The sequence below is a fragment of the Phyllostomus discolor genome, chromosome Y (genome assembly GCF_004126475.2).
Source record: "Phyllostomus discolor isolate MPI-MPIP mPhyDis1 chromosome Y, mPhyDis1.pri.v3, whole genome shotgun sequence".
Classification (NCBI taxonomy): Eukaryota; Metazoa; Chordata; class Mammalia; order Chiroptera; family Phyllostomidae; genus Phyllostomus; species Phyllostomus discolor.
The window spans coordinates 4,477,131-4,493,983 of NC_050199.1; the positions used below are offsets into that span (position 1 = coordinate 4,477,131).

At 36.2% G+C, this 16,853-nt stretch overlaps 1 protein-coding gene across 1 annotated transcript in view; it reads right to left on the reverse strand.

The window, feature by feature from the left end:
* Positions 1-1,272: 1,272 nt before the first annotated feature.
* LOC114489881 (eukaryotic translation initiation factor 2 subunit 3, Y-linked) overlaps positions 1,273-16,853 on the reverse strand; it is a 35,059-nt gene continuing 19,478 nt past the window's right edge. Inside the window, exons 10-12 of the mRNA XM_028503725.2 lie at positions 16,348-16,517; positions 13,468-13,640; positions 1,273-1,540 (exon numbers count right to left, since the gene is read on the reverse strand). Of these exons, the coding sequence (XP_028359526.1) occupies positions 1,477-1,540; positions 13,468-13,640; positions 16,348-16,517 (407 nt within the window). The 3' untranslated portion in view covers positions 1,273-1,476. The remainder of the gene's footprint in view (positions 1,541-13,467; positions 13,641-16,347; positions 16,518-16,853) is intronic.

Sequence of the window (16,853 nt, forward strand, 5' to 3'; positions counted from 1 at the left end):
AACTTCCTTAAAATTCTCACCTGCAGAAAAAGGATAAAAAGCCCTCAACACAAAGACTCAGGGCTGGCTCCCTTTACAGTGTGCTTGTCCCTTCCCAGCATGAACTTTTTGCTTCCTTCTTAACACCAAGGGACCCAAAGAAACTTGCAGTTAGAGGAGCAGCAGGTAGCAGATGCTTGACTTAGGCTAACTCTGATTGTGTCTTTCGAGCCCCTTTTTCTCTTACTTCCCAGTAAGCTAAAAGCAACCCACATTAGCTCACTTCTTTCTTATGATATTTCTAGGGAGCCAAAATGGAGAAGGCCCACCCCCTCTCCCAATACTTCTACCCTAAGTCCTTCCTTTGTTTCCCTCTCCCAGCTTTAAAACACACTCTTAAAATCACCTGGACTTTTGTTGTGAAATCCTTCCTGCACCAAATCAAATCAAATCTGCCACACTAAGGCAGATTTGAGGCAGACCCACCCTGGTAATAGATTCACTTATTTAATATGTGAGGGCTAACAAAAACATACCATTAAGTAGAATTATAATTTACTTCTCTTGGTTAATGCTTATATTATCAGTGCATTGTTTTCTTTTGAGTTCCTATTTTCTCCAGATGTAGACTAAAATCCTCAACATGCCAATATTGATAACTATTAACTTCAAGTGTTTAAGAAAAAATACAAAAGTTCTTTAAACTTAATAGCAGAAAAAAACTGGTATTAGAATTTACATTATGACCTTATCAATGAACAGTTAAGATAAAACATAAAATAAGAAAGCCATCCAGAAAATTATTTGGTAAGACTCTATATCTTCCAAAGAGAAAACAGTTGTGTTTCAGGAATAACTGGTGAAAAATAAGTAAAGGAAATCACTGGGAGAGGGTAAGTAAAACTGTTCTGAGCTTCCTGTGTTCCATTAAGAACAAAGTAAAGGGAAGGAAAGGTTTGTACAGTCATGCTCTAAAGGTTTAATTTGAACCTATTATTTTCCTAGAACTTAAAGAGAAGGCAACATAACATATGACATAAAAGGGAACTAGTTTTCAAAGAGATTTTGTGTCAAGTTTTTATAGGTTCATCATCCCTCCAAGTCTTGAAAAACTCAAAGACAAATTATGAGAAAGTATGAAGAAAAACTTTATTTCAAACAGGTTCAGTTGTATGTGTGCTACAGGCAAAGGCTTGTTCTGTTTTATTTCAAAACTGAATTGATGTATTAATTTCACAGTTTAGCAATGATATGTTTCTGCTAAAATGTGGATTGAATTCATCTATATACTAATTTTGATATTTACTGTAAATACTATTTTTTATTCTAGTAGTGGGGACTAAGTTTTCCTCACACACACTACAAAATTAGAATAACCTTACAACCTCTAAGGTAACAAGCTGTGAAATGTATTCTGCAGGACTACTTTGAAATTACACACGTAGGTTGGCAAGAGAAATCTGAATTCATCCAAATGTATTTTTTAACTGATACCCTTCATTCATCATCTATTGTTGGCTTGATGGTTACTCCTCTTCTTATCTGACCCCAACCAATTAAACTGAAAAATAAAAAAAAAAGGTTATCATGAATTATTATTTTCCCCTTTTAAAAATTTTCACCTGATTACATGTTTATTGAGCTTAGAAAGAGGGAAACATTGATGGGTTGTCTCCCATACATTCCTTGATTAGAGACAACATGGGATGTGCCCTTTTTGGGGATCAAACCTGCACACTTTTGGTGTGTGGGGTGGAACAATGGTTCAACTAACTGAGCCACCTGACCAAGGCAGAAATCATGAACTTTAAATCCTTCTAATTAGTATTACCACACAATGTTGACACAATTGGTTTCACTTCACCATCCTTTAAATTGAAACTTGTTTCCATAACCTGTTCCTCAATAAAGAAAAGTCCATATTATCTCCAGTTTTCATAATTATTTTTTTTTAGAAGGAGGAGAGATAGAGAGTTGAGACAAAAGAGTCAGAGGGACATCAATTTGTTGTCCCACTTACTTATTCATTCACTGGTTGAGTCTCGTATGTGCCAAGTAGAACCCATAACTAGGCAAATCAGTAGGATGCTGTAAGCAACAAATAAGCAACCCAGCCAGGATAGAGGTGTCTATTGCTTTGTACATGGGTTCTGGTGAGCATGAATGACAGGCAAAACACACAAAATCTACTGCTATAAATATGCTCGTCTTTGTCTAAAAAATATACCTACCCATTTAGAATGAACAAATAAAGAATATTTTAGGTCCCCCTAAGAAACCATGACAAAAGACAAAAGACATCAGCCTAATTAAAAAAGAAACTCACTGTCAATCTTTGTTCCCTTGGTAAATACCTCTTCCATGGTATCTGAACAGATTATACAACTCCGAAGTGAAGTAAGTGAAGAACTAGAACATATAACCTATAAACAGGTTACTCTCAGTAAGGGGTAATAATAATGTCCAGTTTAGTCAAGGAGCTGATTAAATTGCTAGCTCACGTCAACTTTAGCTTCTATAACAAAGCCCACCTAAATATGGAAAAAGAATTACATTTCCAGTAATTATAGTATATGGAGGAAAAGTACCAAAAATGAGGGAGTTAAAGGTTATAGGCCCTTCCTTGTTCTTTCACAGAAACACAAAATAAGTAAGATATGACAACAGTAGCTTTGTTAATCTAATCAACTAAGCAAATGCCAACCAAGAAAAAGCATCACTAGAAAGAGAAGGAAATGTGTGGTATTTTATATCTCCAATGCAGCACAATCAAGAGGAAGCCAGCCAATGCCCAATTCCCTTATAGCAGAAAGAGATATACAATTTTCAAGGTTTTTGGCTTGTCTAGAGCTGCGCAAGAGACTAGTTTCTATCTTGCCTGACTCAGAGTGCCAGGAAAGCCTCGCATAGTTGCATATTACATTGGAGGATTTTTGACAGCAAAATGTACTACCATAGTGAGTGAAATCTTCAGAGACTGTAGACCACACTGGTCTGGAGTAAGAGATGGATTATGAACAGAAGAATACAGTACAATCGGTACAAAAACAACCAAGAGGGAGATTTGGGGAAATTAAAACATTTAAAGCATCTGTATATATGAGCATTGGGAAAAACAATATAATTTCAAGGAAGACACGTGCTCAGAAATGGCCTGAGAAGACGGTAAGCCTTCATACAGTGTTGATTAGTGAAGATCTATTCCTGCATGAAGTCAATCTACAAAGAAAAATGCCTGGGAGTTCAATAAAAAAATCTTTAAAAATAAGTCAACAGGACAAAGAAAACAGCACATAATAAAATAGTAAATATCTTAACATAAAAACTCAATATACCAAAATTTTTGAGTAGCTGCTATGAAAAAGTTGTATGTGTGATACCTTATAAACTATGAACAGAATTACAGTATGATCCAGTGATACCAATTCTGGATATATATTCTACCACCCAAAACTGAAAACAGGAACATGAACAGATACAAATATTTGCACATTCACATACACAGCAGCATCAAGCAAAAGAGCCAGAAACTGAAATGTCCCCACAGCATAAAAAATGAAGAAATCTGCTGTATACTACCATAGGCGTAAAACTTGTGAATATTATGGCATGGGAAATAAGCCAGTGATAGAAAAATGGAGTTCTTGTTTTATGGGTACAGAAATTCAGTTTTGCAAGATAAAGAATTATGAAGATAGACGGCAGTAATGGTTGCACAACAATGTGAATGTAGTTAGTATCAATAAATAATAAACTTCATATTATGTGTATTTTAGAATTAAAAGGAATGTAAGGGAATAATTTAGATGATCTCTTATTTCTTCCAAGTAATACACTTACAAATTTTTTAGCAAAGCATCAAGTTTTATTTACATATTTCATTTGGATTTATAATTCTGTTATAGTGGGCACAACTCAAAAGATCCTTGTTTTTAAAACCTATACTAATTTAGGGAATGTGCCACTCATACTAAATGTAATGCTCCCTGGGAAAGGTCTTGAAAAGTTCTATATTATTTCTACTTATTTTATGACTATGACACTCATTTCATAACAGAGGAAGTACTAAAATCAAATTAGGGTAAATTGCCACAAGGCAGAAATTACTTAAAAGGTAATAAATATTCATGGTTTTAAAATATTAGGGCAGATCAACACTGGACTTCTAGCCAAGATGGAAGCGTAGACACACTTTGCCTCCTGGCACAACCAAAACAAGGACAGCAACATATTTAAAAACAATGAACCACCAGATATTCCAGAAAACCGAACTGTATGGAAGTCCAACAACTAAGTGGTTAAAGAAGAAACATTCATCCAGACTGACAGATGGACAGTGGCGCAGATGGACAGCCAGGGCAGAGAAGATATACAGCAGGGCAGTGGCTGGAGGACCAGATGGTCCCACATTTGAGTACAGATAACAGGGAAGAACAACTGGAGGGCAAAACAGACTGCACAACTCAGGGTTCCAGTGCAGGGAAATAAAATCTCAAAACTTCTGACTGTAGAAACCAATGGGGGCTGAGGCAGCAGGAGAAATTTCTACCTCACAGGAGAGTTTGTGGGAGACCCAAAGGGTCCTAGAAGCCACCCACCTGGGAATCAGCACCAAAAGAGCCAATCTGCTTGTGGGTAGTGGGAAAGTGACCCAAAGCCAGCTGAAAGCTGAGCAAACTGTATTGTTTCCTCTCTGATCCCTCCCCCATATACAGCCACAAGGCAGGGTTGTCAGTTGTCCTGCCCTGGCAAGTACCTAAGGCTCTGCGCCTTATAACATAATAGCTGTGCCAAGAAAAAACAAACAAAAAACAGCCCAAATGAAAAAAGATCAAAGCTCCCAAAATATAACTATGCAATGAAGACATAACGAACCTATAAGATTCAGAGTTCAAAGCACTGGTAGTCAGGATGCTCACAGAAATGGTTGAATATAGTCTCAAATTAGAGGAAAGGTGAAGGCTATGAAAAATCAACTAAAGGAAAATGTGTGGGGAACCAACAGTGATGGGAAGGAAACTGAGACTCAAATCAATGATTTGGACCAGGAGAAAGAAATAAACATTCAACCAGAACCGAATGAAGAAAAAAATATGAAAATTGAACAGAGGCTTAGGAATTTCAGAGACAACTTTAAATGTTCCAACACCTGAGTCATAGGGGTGCCAGAAGGAGAAGAGGAAGAGCAAGAAATGGAAAACTTATTTGAAAAAATAATGGAAAACTTCCCCAATCTGACAAAGGAAAAAGATTTCCAGTAAGTCCAGGAGCTCAGAAAGTCCCAAAGAAGCACACACCATGGAACATCATCATTACATTAGCCAAGATCAGGAGAGAATCTTAAAAGGAGTAAGAGAAAAGGAGATAGTTACCTAAAAAACAGTACCCATAAGACTATTAATTGATTTCTCAATATAAACCTTGCAGACAAGAAGAGTCTGGGATGAAGCATTCAAAGTCATGAAAGGCAAGGACCTATAAGCTAGATGACTCTACCCAGCAAAGCTATCACTTAGAATGGAAGGGCAGATAAAAGTGTCTCCCAGATAAGGTCAAGTTAAAAAAGTTCATCATCACCAAGTCTTAATATTATATGAAATGTTAAAGGAATTTAAGAAATAGAAGATCAAAAACTATGAACGGTAAAATGACAAACTCACAACTACCAACAACTGAACCTAAAAAACAAAAACTAAGCAAACAACTAGAACAGAACAGAATCACAGAAGTGGAGATTATACAGAGGGTTAACAGGACAGAGTGGGAGGGGGGAGAATGGGGGAAATGGTACAGTGAATAAGAAGCATAAATAGCAGATACTAAATAGAAGGGGGAGGTTTAAAACAGTATAGAAATTGCACAAGCCAAAATAGGAGAGGAGAATGCTGGTGGGACGGAGAGCAGGGCAGAGGGATAATGTGGGCAAATATGAAACAAGTGTAATAGTATAAGAATATTTTTTAAAAATCACCAAAAAATTAATAAAAATATTAGGAACAAGTTAGATAAATCTTCTAGATGATAAATGCTTACATTATCATCATGGGCATGGTATTCAGGGAAGATTCAATAATAAAGGAACAGAAAGCCAATTGTAACTTGAATGTTATGGGGACAATAAGAATACATAAGATCATAGTTTAGAGGCTTTGTATGCAAGGAGCAGTAGAAAATATTAGATAGATGAAGCAAGCTCTTTAAGGATTTAAATACTTGTGTGATGTGACTAAATTACTGAGAATACACAGTATGATAACATGTTTTAGAGAAATTAAGTTTCACAGGGCTTATTAATGTCATTAAAAAAAGAAAAAGATAAACCAGGTATCTACCAATAATTAAGTGTAGACTGGATCTAAGATGGGGTCGGAGTAGGAAGGAGCAGATTTGGCTTTCCTCTGCTCAGGGGAGAAAATCCTGACCAATCTATGGAGTAGAAAGGCAAGCAACCAACATATTTCAGCATTTTTGAAAACAGAGGACCAAGGATTGTGGCAGAACCGAAAAAACAAAGAATGGATCCTAAGGGGAGTGCTGCAACAAGACAAAAAAGAATAGGTGGAGGAGGTGAACAGCAGGATACCCACTGGAAGAGGAAACCCAACAACAAAGGAACCACTAACAGGTAACAGCAGAAGAAGGTGAAGGAGGGAGTAGTAACCACACAAACCTCAATCCAGGACTTATCTGGAAATACAACTAAACAGTAGAGACAGTACCCAATACAAACAACTGAACAAGATTTCTTTAAACCTTGTACACACAGAAGAACCAGCTTCAACACAACCTGCCCTCACCAGCACAGCAAAATACAGAAGGTGGTGGACAGAGTGACCCACATTTAACCAGCTGGCGGGAAGGAACCACCAAAGAAAGACTCAACAACAATCAGAACCCAAAGGCAAACACAAAGCCAACTTAAACGACAGCCCAAGACCAGCGAGCTTGGGGGGTCAAGGAAACAGCACCACTGAAACTCACTGCTACTCTACTAAAGAAGTTCACATCATAAACCCAGGGAGCCAGAACACATCAATATAAGAAGCTGAGGTGAACAAGAAGAGTCTCACAAACAATGGGAAGACAAAGAAATAATCCCCAAATGAAAGGAAAGGAGGAAGCCTCAAAAAGAATGCTAAATGAAATAGAGGCAATTCAACTATCAGATATTGAATTCAACGCAGTGATTGTCAGGAAGCTCAATGAGCTCACAATGAGCTACAAGAGTCTACAGGGAAGCTACAATGAACTCAATGAAAACTACATCAGCATAAAAAAGGAAATAGAAACTCTCAACAAGGGCCAAGAGGAAATGAAGAATACAATCTCTGAAATGAAGAACACAGTAGAAGGAATGAAAAGCAGGATCGATGAAGCAGAAGATCGGATCAGCGAGCTAGAGGACAAAATAGAAGAAAACACCCAGAAAGAGCAAGAAAAGGAAAAGAGGCTCAGAAAAAATGAAGAGGGATTAAGAGAAATGCAAGACAACATGAAATGTAATAATATCCACATAATAGGGATACTAGAGGAGAAGAAGAACAAGGGATAGAAAACCTAGTTGAACAAGTGATGATGGAAAACTTCCCTAATTTGATGAGACAAAAAGTCACACAAATACAGGAAACACAGAGAGTCCCAATCAAGAGGAACCCAAAGAGGCCCACCTCAAGACACATCATAATTAAAATGGCAAAATTTCAAGACAAAGAGAGAATCTTAAAGGCAGCAAGGGAGAAGAAGGAAGTAACATACAAGGGGGCCCCAATAAGGCTAACAGCTGACTTCTCAATGGAAACACTCCAAGCCAGAAGAGAATGGGAAGAAATAATCCAAGTAATGAGAACCAGAGGCCTGCAACCACGACTACTTTACCCAGCAAAGTTCTCAAGATAGAAGGCCAAATAAGAAGCTTCTCAGACAAAAGAAGTCTAAAAGAATACACCTCCACTAAATCAGCTTTGCAAGAGATGCTGAAGGGACTGCTTTAAGGAAAGAAAGGAAAAGAGAGAGTGAGAGAGGATCACACGTACATAAAAGGCAATGAATAAGTACCTATCAATAATAACCTTAAACGTAAATGGATTAAATGCTCCAATCAAAAGACATACAATAGCTGATTGGATAAGAAAACATGACCCACACATATGCTGTCTACAAGAGACCCACCTCAGGATAAAAGATCTGCACAGGTTGAAAGTGAAGGACTGGAAACAAATTTTCCAAGCAAATGGACAGGAAAAAAAAGCCAGGGTAGCAATACTCGTATCTGACAAAATAGACTTTCAAAGAAGGGCCATAAAGAGAGACCCAGAAAGTCATTTCATAATACTCAAGGGAAGAATTCACCAAGAAGACATAAATATTGTAAATATATATGCACCCAACATAGGAACACCTAAATACATAAAGAAAATCTTAGAGGACTTCAAGAAAGATATGGACAGCAACACAATTATTGTGGGGGATTTTAACACCCCTCTATCAAAAATGGACAGATCTTCCAAACAAAATATCAACAAAGATATTGAGGCATTGAACAATACACTAGACGAACTGGGCTTTACTGATATTTACAGAACCCTCCATCCCAAAGAAGCTAAATACACATTTTTTTCAAATGTACATGGAACATTTTCAAAGATTGACCACATGATAGGACACAAAACAAGCCTCAACAATTTCAAAAAAATTGAAATCATATCAAGCAATTTCTCGGATCACAAGGGACTGAAACTAGAAACCAACCACAAGGAAAAAAACCCAAAACACTCAAATTCATGGAGATTAAACAGCATGTTATTAAACAATGAATGGGTCAAGAAAGATATTAGGGAAGAAATCAAACGGTTTTTGGAAACAAATGAAAACAAACTCACAACAACCCAAACTTATGGGACACAGCCAAGGCAGTCCTGAGAGGGAAGATCATAGCGATACAGGCCCACCTAAAAAAGTTAGAAACATTTCAAACAAACAACCTAACCCTACGTCTACAAGAACTCGAGGAACAACAACAAAGACAGCCCAGAGCAAGCAGAAGGAAGGAAATAACCAAGATCAGAGCAGAATTAAATGACATAGAGACTAAAAGCACAATTCTAAAGATCAATGAATCCAAGAGTTGGTTCTTTGAAAAGATAAACAAAATCGACATGCCTTTAAGCAGACTCATCAAGAAAAAAGGAGAGAAAACCCAAATAAACACAATCAGAAATGAAAGAGGAGAGATCACAACACATACCACAGAAATACAAAGGATTGTAACAAATTACTACAAAGAGCTGTATGCCAAGAAATTTGAAAACCTAGATGAAATGGACAAATTTCTAGAAAAATATAACCTTCCAAAACTCAATAAAATGGAAGCAGAAAGCCTGAACAAACCAATAACAGCAAAAGAAATTGAAGCAGTAATCCAAAAACTCTCAACACACAAAAGCCCTGGACCAGATGGTTTCACAGGAGAATTCTACAAAGCATTTAAGGAAGAACTAACACCTATCCTTCACAGACTATTTCAAAAAATCCAAAAAGATGGAAGACTCCCAAACTCTTTTTATGAGGCCAACATCATCTTAATTCCAAAACCAGATAAAGACACAACAAAGAAAGAAAACTACAGGCCAATATCGCTGATGAACATTGACGCTAAAATCCTCAACAAGATACTGGCAAACCGCATCCAACAGTACATTAAAAAGATCATACACCATGACCAAGTGGGATTCATTCCAGGGATGCAAGGATGGTACAATATTCGCAAATCAGTAAATGTAATACATCACATAAACAAAAGCAAAGACAAAAACCACATGATCATATCAATAGATGCAGAAAAAGCATTTGATAAGGTACAGCACCCATTTATGATAAAAACACTCAGTAAAGTGGGAATAGAGGGAGCATTCCTCAACATAATAAAGGCCATATATGAGAAACCTACAGCCAACATCATACTCAATGGGCAAAAATTAAAATCTTTTCCACTAAGAATAGGAACAAGACAAGGATGTCCACTTTCACCACTTCTATTCAATATAGTACTGGAAGTTCTAGCCACAGCAATCAGACAAGAAAAAGAAATAAAAGGCATCCAAATCGGAAAGGAGGAAACAAAACTGTCACTGTTTCCAGATGACATGATAGTGTACATAGAAAATCCTATAGACTCCACCAAAAAACTGCTTGACCTAATAAATGAATTTGGGAAAACAGCGGGATACAAAGTCAATATCCAGAAATCAAAGGCATTTCTGTACACAAACAATGAAACAGCAGAAGCAGAAATCAAGAAAAAAATTCCATTTGAAATAGCAAAAAGAAAAATAAAATACCTAGGAATAAACCTAACCAAAGAGGTAAAAGACCTGTATTCAGAAAACTACATAACACTGAGGAGAGAAATCAAGGAAGACACAAACAAATGGAAACATATACTGTGTTCATGGATTGGAAGAATTAATATCATCAAAATGTCCATACTACCAAAAGCAATTTACACATTCAATGCAATACCTATTAAAGTACCAATGGCATATTTCACAGACATAGAACAAACACTTCAACAATTTATATGGAACCATAAACGACCCCGAATAGATGCTGCAATTTTGAGAAAGAAGAGTAAAGTAGGAGGAATCACAATACCTGATACTAAACTATACTACAAGGCCACTGTAATCAAAACAGCCTGATACTGGCATAAAAACAGGCACATAGACCAATGGAACAGAACAGAGAGCCCAGAAATAAACCCAAGCCTCTATGGTCAATTAATATTTGACAAAGGAGGCAGCAACATAAAATGGAATAAAAATAGCCTCTTCAACAAATGGTGTTGGGAGAACTGGACAGCTACGTGCAAAAAAATGAAACTCGAGCACCAACTTACACGTTATACAAAAATAGATTCAAGGTGGATAAAAGACTTAAATATAAAACGTGACACCATTAAAGTCCTAGAAGAGAACGTAGGTAGGAAAATCTCAGATATTTCACGCAGAAACTTTTTCACTGACTTGTCTCCTAGAGCAAGGGACATAAAGGAAAGAATAAACAAATGGGACCTCATCAAAATTAAAAGCTTTTGCACAGCTAAGGAAAACAGTATCAAAATAAAAGGAGAACCAATTGTATGGGAAAACATATTTGCCAATGATACCTCAGACAAGGGTTTAATCTCCAAAATATATAAAGAACTTACGCGACTCCACTCTAAGAAGACAAGTAACCCAATTAAAAAATGGGCAAAGGACTTGAACAGACAATTCTCCAAGGACGACATACAGAAAATCCAAAGACACATGAAGCGATGCTCAATATCGCTAGCCATCAGAGAGATGCAGATTAAAACCACAATGAGATACCACTTCACACCTGTCAGAATGGCCATCATAAACAAAGCAACAAACAACAAGTGTTGGAGAGGCTGTGAAGAAAAGGGGTCCCTAGTGCACTGTTGGTGGGACTGCAGACTGGTACAACCACTATGGAAAGCAGTTTGGAACTTCCTCAGAAAACTAAAAATGGATCTGCCTTTCGACCCAGCAATTCCATTGCTGGGACTCTATCCTAAGAACACTAAAACACCAGTACAAAAGAACCTTTGCATCCTGATGTTCATAGCAGCACAATTTACAATAGCTAGGTGCTGGAAGCAACCTAGATGCCCATCAGTAAATGAATGGATCAAAAAACTATGGTACATTTACACAATGGAATTCTATGCAGCAGAAAGAATGAAGGAGCTCATACCCTTTGCAACAGCATGGATGGAGCTGGAAAGCATTATGCTAAGTGAAACAAGCCAGGCAGTGAAAGACAAATACCACATGATATCACCTTTAACAGGAATCTAAACAACAAAACAAAACAAAAAAAACTAGCAAAATATAACCAAGGACACTGAAATAGGGGATAGTCTGACAGTGGCCAGAGGGGAGAGAAGAGGGAATTTCACAGGGGAATGGGTAGGGATTACAGGAACAAATTTGGAGGACACATGGACAAAAACTAGGGGTGGGGGGCAATGGGGGGAAGGGGGGAGGGTTGGGTGGGTGGGCTGGAATGGGAGTAGGGGGGAGAAAACTGTACTTGAACAATGATTAAAATAAAATAAAAAAAAAAGAAAATGAAAAGCTTACAATTAAAAAAAAGTGTAGACTAATGACTTTTAAAATTCAGAATGAAAAGAATAAATTCAGTAAGTTATCCGAGAAGCAATGAAAGGAAAACCAGATCAAGGATTTACATGAGTGCAGGTATTTCCCAGTTCCATCTGCTGAAAGGACTCAGAGGCCCACGGATAAGGGTTTCTAGACATGGAAAAATAAATGGGCAAATCTAGGCATAGGGCAAGTCTAGTAACAGGGCAATTTGCGTAAAGATGAGATGAGACATTTTATATCAGAAAAGTAAAGAAGTGCTCAAAAATGATGAGGTCATTTCAAAATTACACAGGAACAGGCTAGGAGAGAATCATAACCCAACACATTGAACCCATGGATTCATCCATGAATCCACACTTATAGTATCTCATTAAGTGAATAATGGGGAAAAGGAAATATCAAATGATAAATGTAGAGAAATGACTGAGTTAGAAATAATTTGGTTATCCCAAGTTAAGAATAACCAAGTAGAAAAGAAGGAGGCAGTCTGATGAAGAGCAGTCTACCTACTGAGTATCAAGAGTTGTCCACAAAGATTGTTGTCTTGTTCCAAGTGTAACAACAGAAACTTTACAACAGAGAAATCAGACAGATTGCTCTGTTGTGAACAAAGTCTAATTGATTAGGTGCAGCCAGATATTCCATGTCTCTGAATATGATTCTGGATATGAATACAACACCCATCATCAAGACAACATTCTGTCCTAGAATATATAACCTACTTTTAATAAGAGAAAATATCAGACAAACTCAAATTGAGGAACATTCCACAAATTACCTGGCTTGCATTATTTAAATTCATATTAAGACAAAGGCTGAAAGAGTCACATGTTAAAAGAGACCACAGAAATACAAAAAGGACCAAGGACTGGGGCAAGGAAAACCAATCAATAAAGGTCAATATGAAGATAAATGACAACACAAGAATATGGAGTATAGTTTTCACTATTTTATCAATGTTAATGAAACCTACACAGAGGTTTAGAAAAAACTGTATGTTTACATATGTGCATATCTATGACTATGAATACATTGTAAGTAAAAAAAACCTAAAATTGATTTGGAATAAAATGTATCAGATTAAACAATGAACAACTGTAATAGCTGGAGTAAAAAGTAAACTGTAGCTTAATCAGGATTGGAAACACAGATTTCAGTCATTCAAATATACAACTCAGAGTTAAACCATGAAAATTATTAAAATCAAGGAAAAGTATATGTGGAAGAGTGCACATGCACATATACCACAAAGACAAATATACTACAAGAACATATGGTCTCTTTCTTGCTTAAAAAGTGGCAAGGTTGACAAACTTACCGCCAGTGTTTCTCAACTCTTCGGCTAAGGGCAATTTTTTCTCCTACTTCTGTGCACACAGGATTAGTGAGAACTATTTTGCCCAAATCAGCCTTGACTGCACTGACTCTTCCTCCTGTAGACAGGGATCCTATGTTTACCATGAGCACTTCATTCTTAGACAGCTTTTGCACCTAGGGAAGTTAATTAAAAAAAAAAAAAAAGAAGGCTAACATCAAAGAAATGCTTTACAACATAAAGTGAGAATTGAATAACTACTACTAGATGTAAACTACAAGAACAAGAAAAAATTCTGCACAAATTACACTGTGATGCTATTGGAAGAATAGATTGCAGGTGTTAAAACAGAAGTCTTATTTAGCACTCAATGAACATATTCAAGGTCTTACTCTAAAATAAGCTATTAAGTATAACACAGATTAATCAATGAAACTTAAAATTTTAAAGAAAGGGTTTACCAAGTTTTGGGAAAAAAGTTTATAAAATTCCCTGAAAGGAACAGTTACACAGTAATTCAATAATTAAATGGGTTCTACAGATCTAATTCCATTCATGTGACATAAACTTTCTTATATCTGTAAAATAGGGTTACACCTACTACTAGATAATTATTAACTGCTATACTGTTTATAGATGTTGCCTATACTTACAGCCTACTTCTCAAATACAGATCAGTGTTTTTAAGGACTTCTGGTTTCACTAAAGTCAGATTAAAACAAATAAATCTTTCCTAAAGGAACTCCAAAAAACACACATGAGTCATACTCAAAACAATCTTTCCTATTGCTTTCTCTTGTCTATAATTCCTTCCTAATTTGTAAAGGACTCTATGATGAAATACTTAGGATTTAGAGTACTGGAATGTGAAGAAGACACATACACTGAATTTAAGATTGCATATCTGAAAAGGTAAAATTTTAAGTACACCGCAGGAATCATCAGTAAAACCTAAAGAAAAACTGGAGAATAGAATCTCACAGTTGTAAAGGGGACTTTTTGTTACTATAAAAAACCACACTGTTAAAGTTCATATAAAAATTCTACACTGCTCCTTTGCTACTTAAGACAAAAATAAAGGAAGGGAAAGACACAACACACACCACCCCCCACCCCAAACCAGCTGCCTCCTGTACACATCCCAACCAGGGATCAAACCTGCAACCTAGGTATGTGCCCTGACTAGAGAATGAACCCTAACTTTCTGGTATAGGATGGAACTTCAACTAACTTAGGCAAATGGCCAGAACTCACTCCTTTCTAAGCGGCATTTTTCTACTGCTGTTTAATAAGACCACTTGAAGTAAAATTACTGGAACAGTAACTGTACATTTAAATTTTGGTTAACTGTCACCAAACTGATTTTTAAAAATAAATAATAAATTTGTACTTTGTCAAAAGTACGAGTGCTGTATCTCTGCCAACCAAATCTTGTTTTTTAAGTCATATATATGTTAGACATAGTATTTATAATATATGCCATAAGCTTTTATTAATTCATTCTTCACAAATCCTCAAATTTGTATGGAACCACAAGATACTCAGAATAGCCAAGCGATCCTTAAAAAAAGAATGAAGTTAAAGTATCACACTTCCTGACTAGCCTAAATTACAAAAAGATAATAATCAAAATAGCATATACTGGCAGAAAAAGACACATTAACCACTGTAATGAAATTGAACGCCCATAAATAAAACTACTTGTATTGTATGTTAGCAAATAATTATTTATTTATTTTTTTTTAAAAAAGATTTTATTTGTTTATTTTTAGGGAGGGAAGAGAGAGAGAGAGAGAGAGAGAGAGAGAGAGAGAGAGAGAGAGAGAGAGAGAGAGAGGCATCAATGTGCAGTTGCTAGGGGGTGTGGCCTGCAACCCAGGAATGTACCCTGGCTGGGAATCGAACCTGGGACACTTTGGTTTGCAGCCCGCGCTCAATCCACTGAGCTATGCCAGCCAGAGCGCAAATAACTTTTTATAAAGGAGCAAAAAAATACAATAGAGAAAAGAAAACCTCTTCAATTAACAAATGATACTGGGAAAAATGGAAAGCCAGATGCAAAAGGATGAAACTAGATCAGTTTGTCCCCATGTATAAAAATTAACTCAAAATGGGTCGAAGACCTAAATTTAAGACCTGAAACAATTAAATACATAGAAGAAAATATATGTAGTAAGTTTATGGATGTTGGTCTTAGAGATTTAATAAATTTGACCACAAAGGCAAAGAAATTAAGAGGAAAAAGGAATAAATGAGTATACATTAAAAAAATGGCAACCATATGGGAGAAAATAACTTCAGTAAGGTGTCTGAGATATGGGAACAACTGAAGTATCCTTCACTAGGGGGTAAGATAAGGAAGATTTGGTACATATATATAATGGATTATTATTCAACTTTAAGAAAATACTGCTACTTATAATAACATGGATGCATCTTGAAAGCAGTATGCTAAGTGAAATAAGTCAGATGAAAAAGAGCAAAAGCTATGATTTCACTCAAGTGTAGGATGTATTAAAAAAGAGCAACAAATAAACACACCAAACAAAGATAAAAACAAACTTATACAGACAAAAAAATGGAGGTAACCAAAGGGAAGAAGGGAAGGGGGCTTAAACGGTGTCAAATATGTAGTCACTGAAAGAAATTATATTTTGTGTGGTGGGCACACAATATAATATAGAAACTTTGTATAATAAAGTTGTACACTAAAATTTCTGTTACTCCAATAACTTAGTAAGTAAATTGACTTTATAGCTGGTTGCCATATGAAAAATTCTAAAATTTTCACCTTGTCCTGTTTGTAATTTTAATTGTAAAAGAATGAAACAAAACAGGTTGAAACATTATGCTCTGTGTTTCTGAATTACAAAAAGCAGTTACCTTTGCTGCTTTTTTGTCCCCTTCTGTACGTACACCAAGAAGCCGTCTAAGTAGAAAATAGGAGATTTCTAATTCTGTGAAGATCTCTGGTAATGCTCCAACTGCACCAACCACCTGCCCCACCATTCTGTCAGCACGGCACAAAGTGGGGTCAATTTTTGTTCCAACTCCTGATTATAAATAAGATATATATATTTCCAACTTTTTATTTCTTAAAATATTTACAAAGGTAAAGTCAGTCAAACCAGTACACATATCTATACATTTTAACCCTGTTAAATAATGCTTATGCCACATCATGGCTACATAACCCAAATCATGTACTGCTCCCATACAAAATCCCTGCCTTATCTCAAAAAACAAGAACATTGGAAACCAGTGTTGGAAAATTAAAAAAAAAAAAAAAAGATTTTTAATTAGATTATAAAAGAAAAATGAGGCACCTGCATAACTCAAAATAAATGTTATTTGTAAGATATTTTGTCTTAAAGATCAAAATATGCACA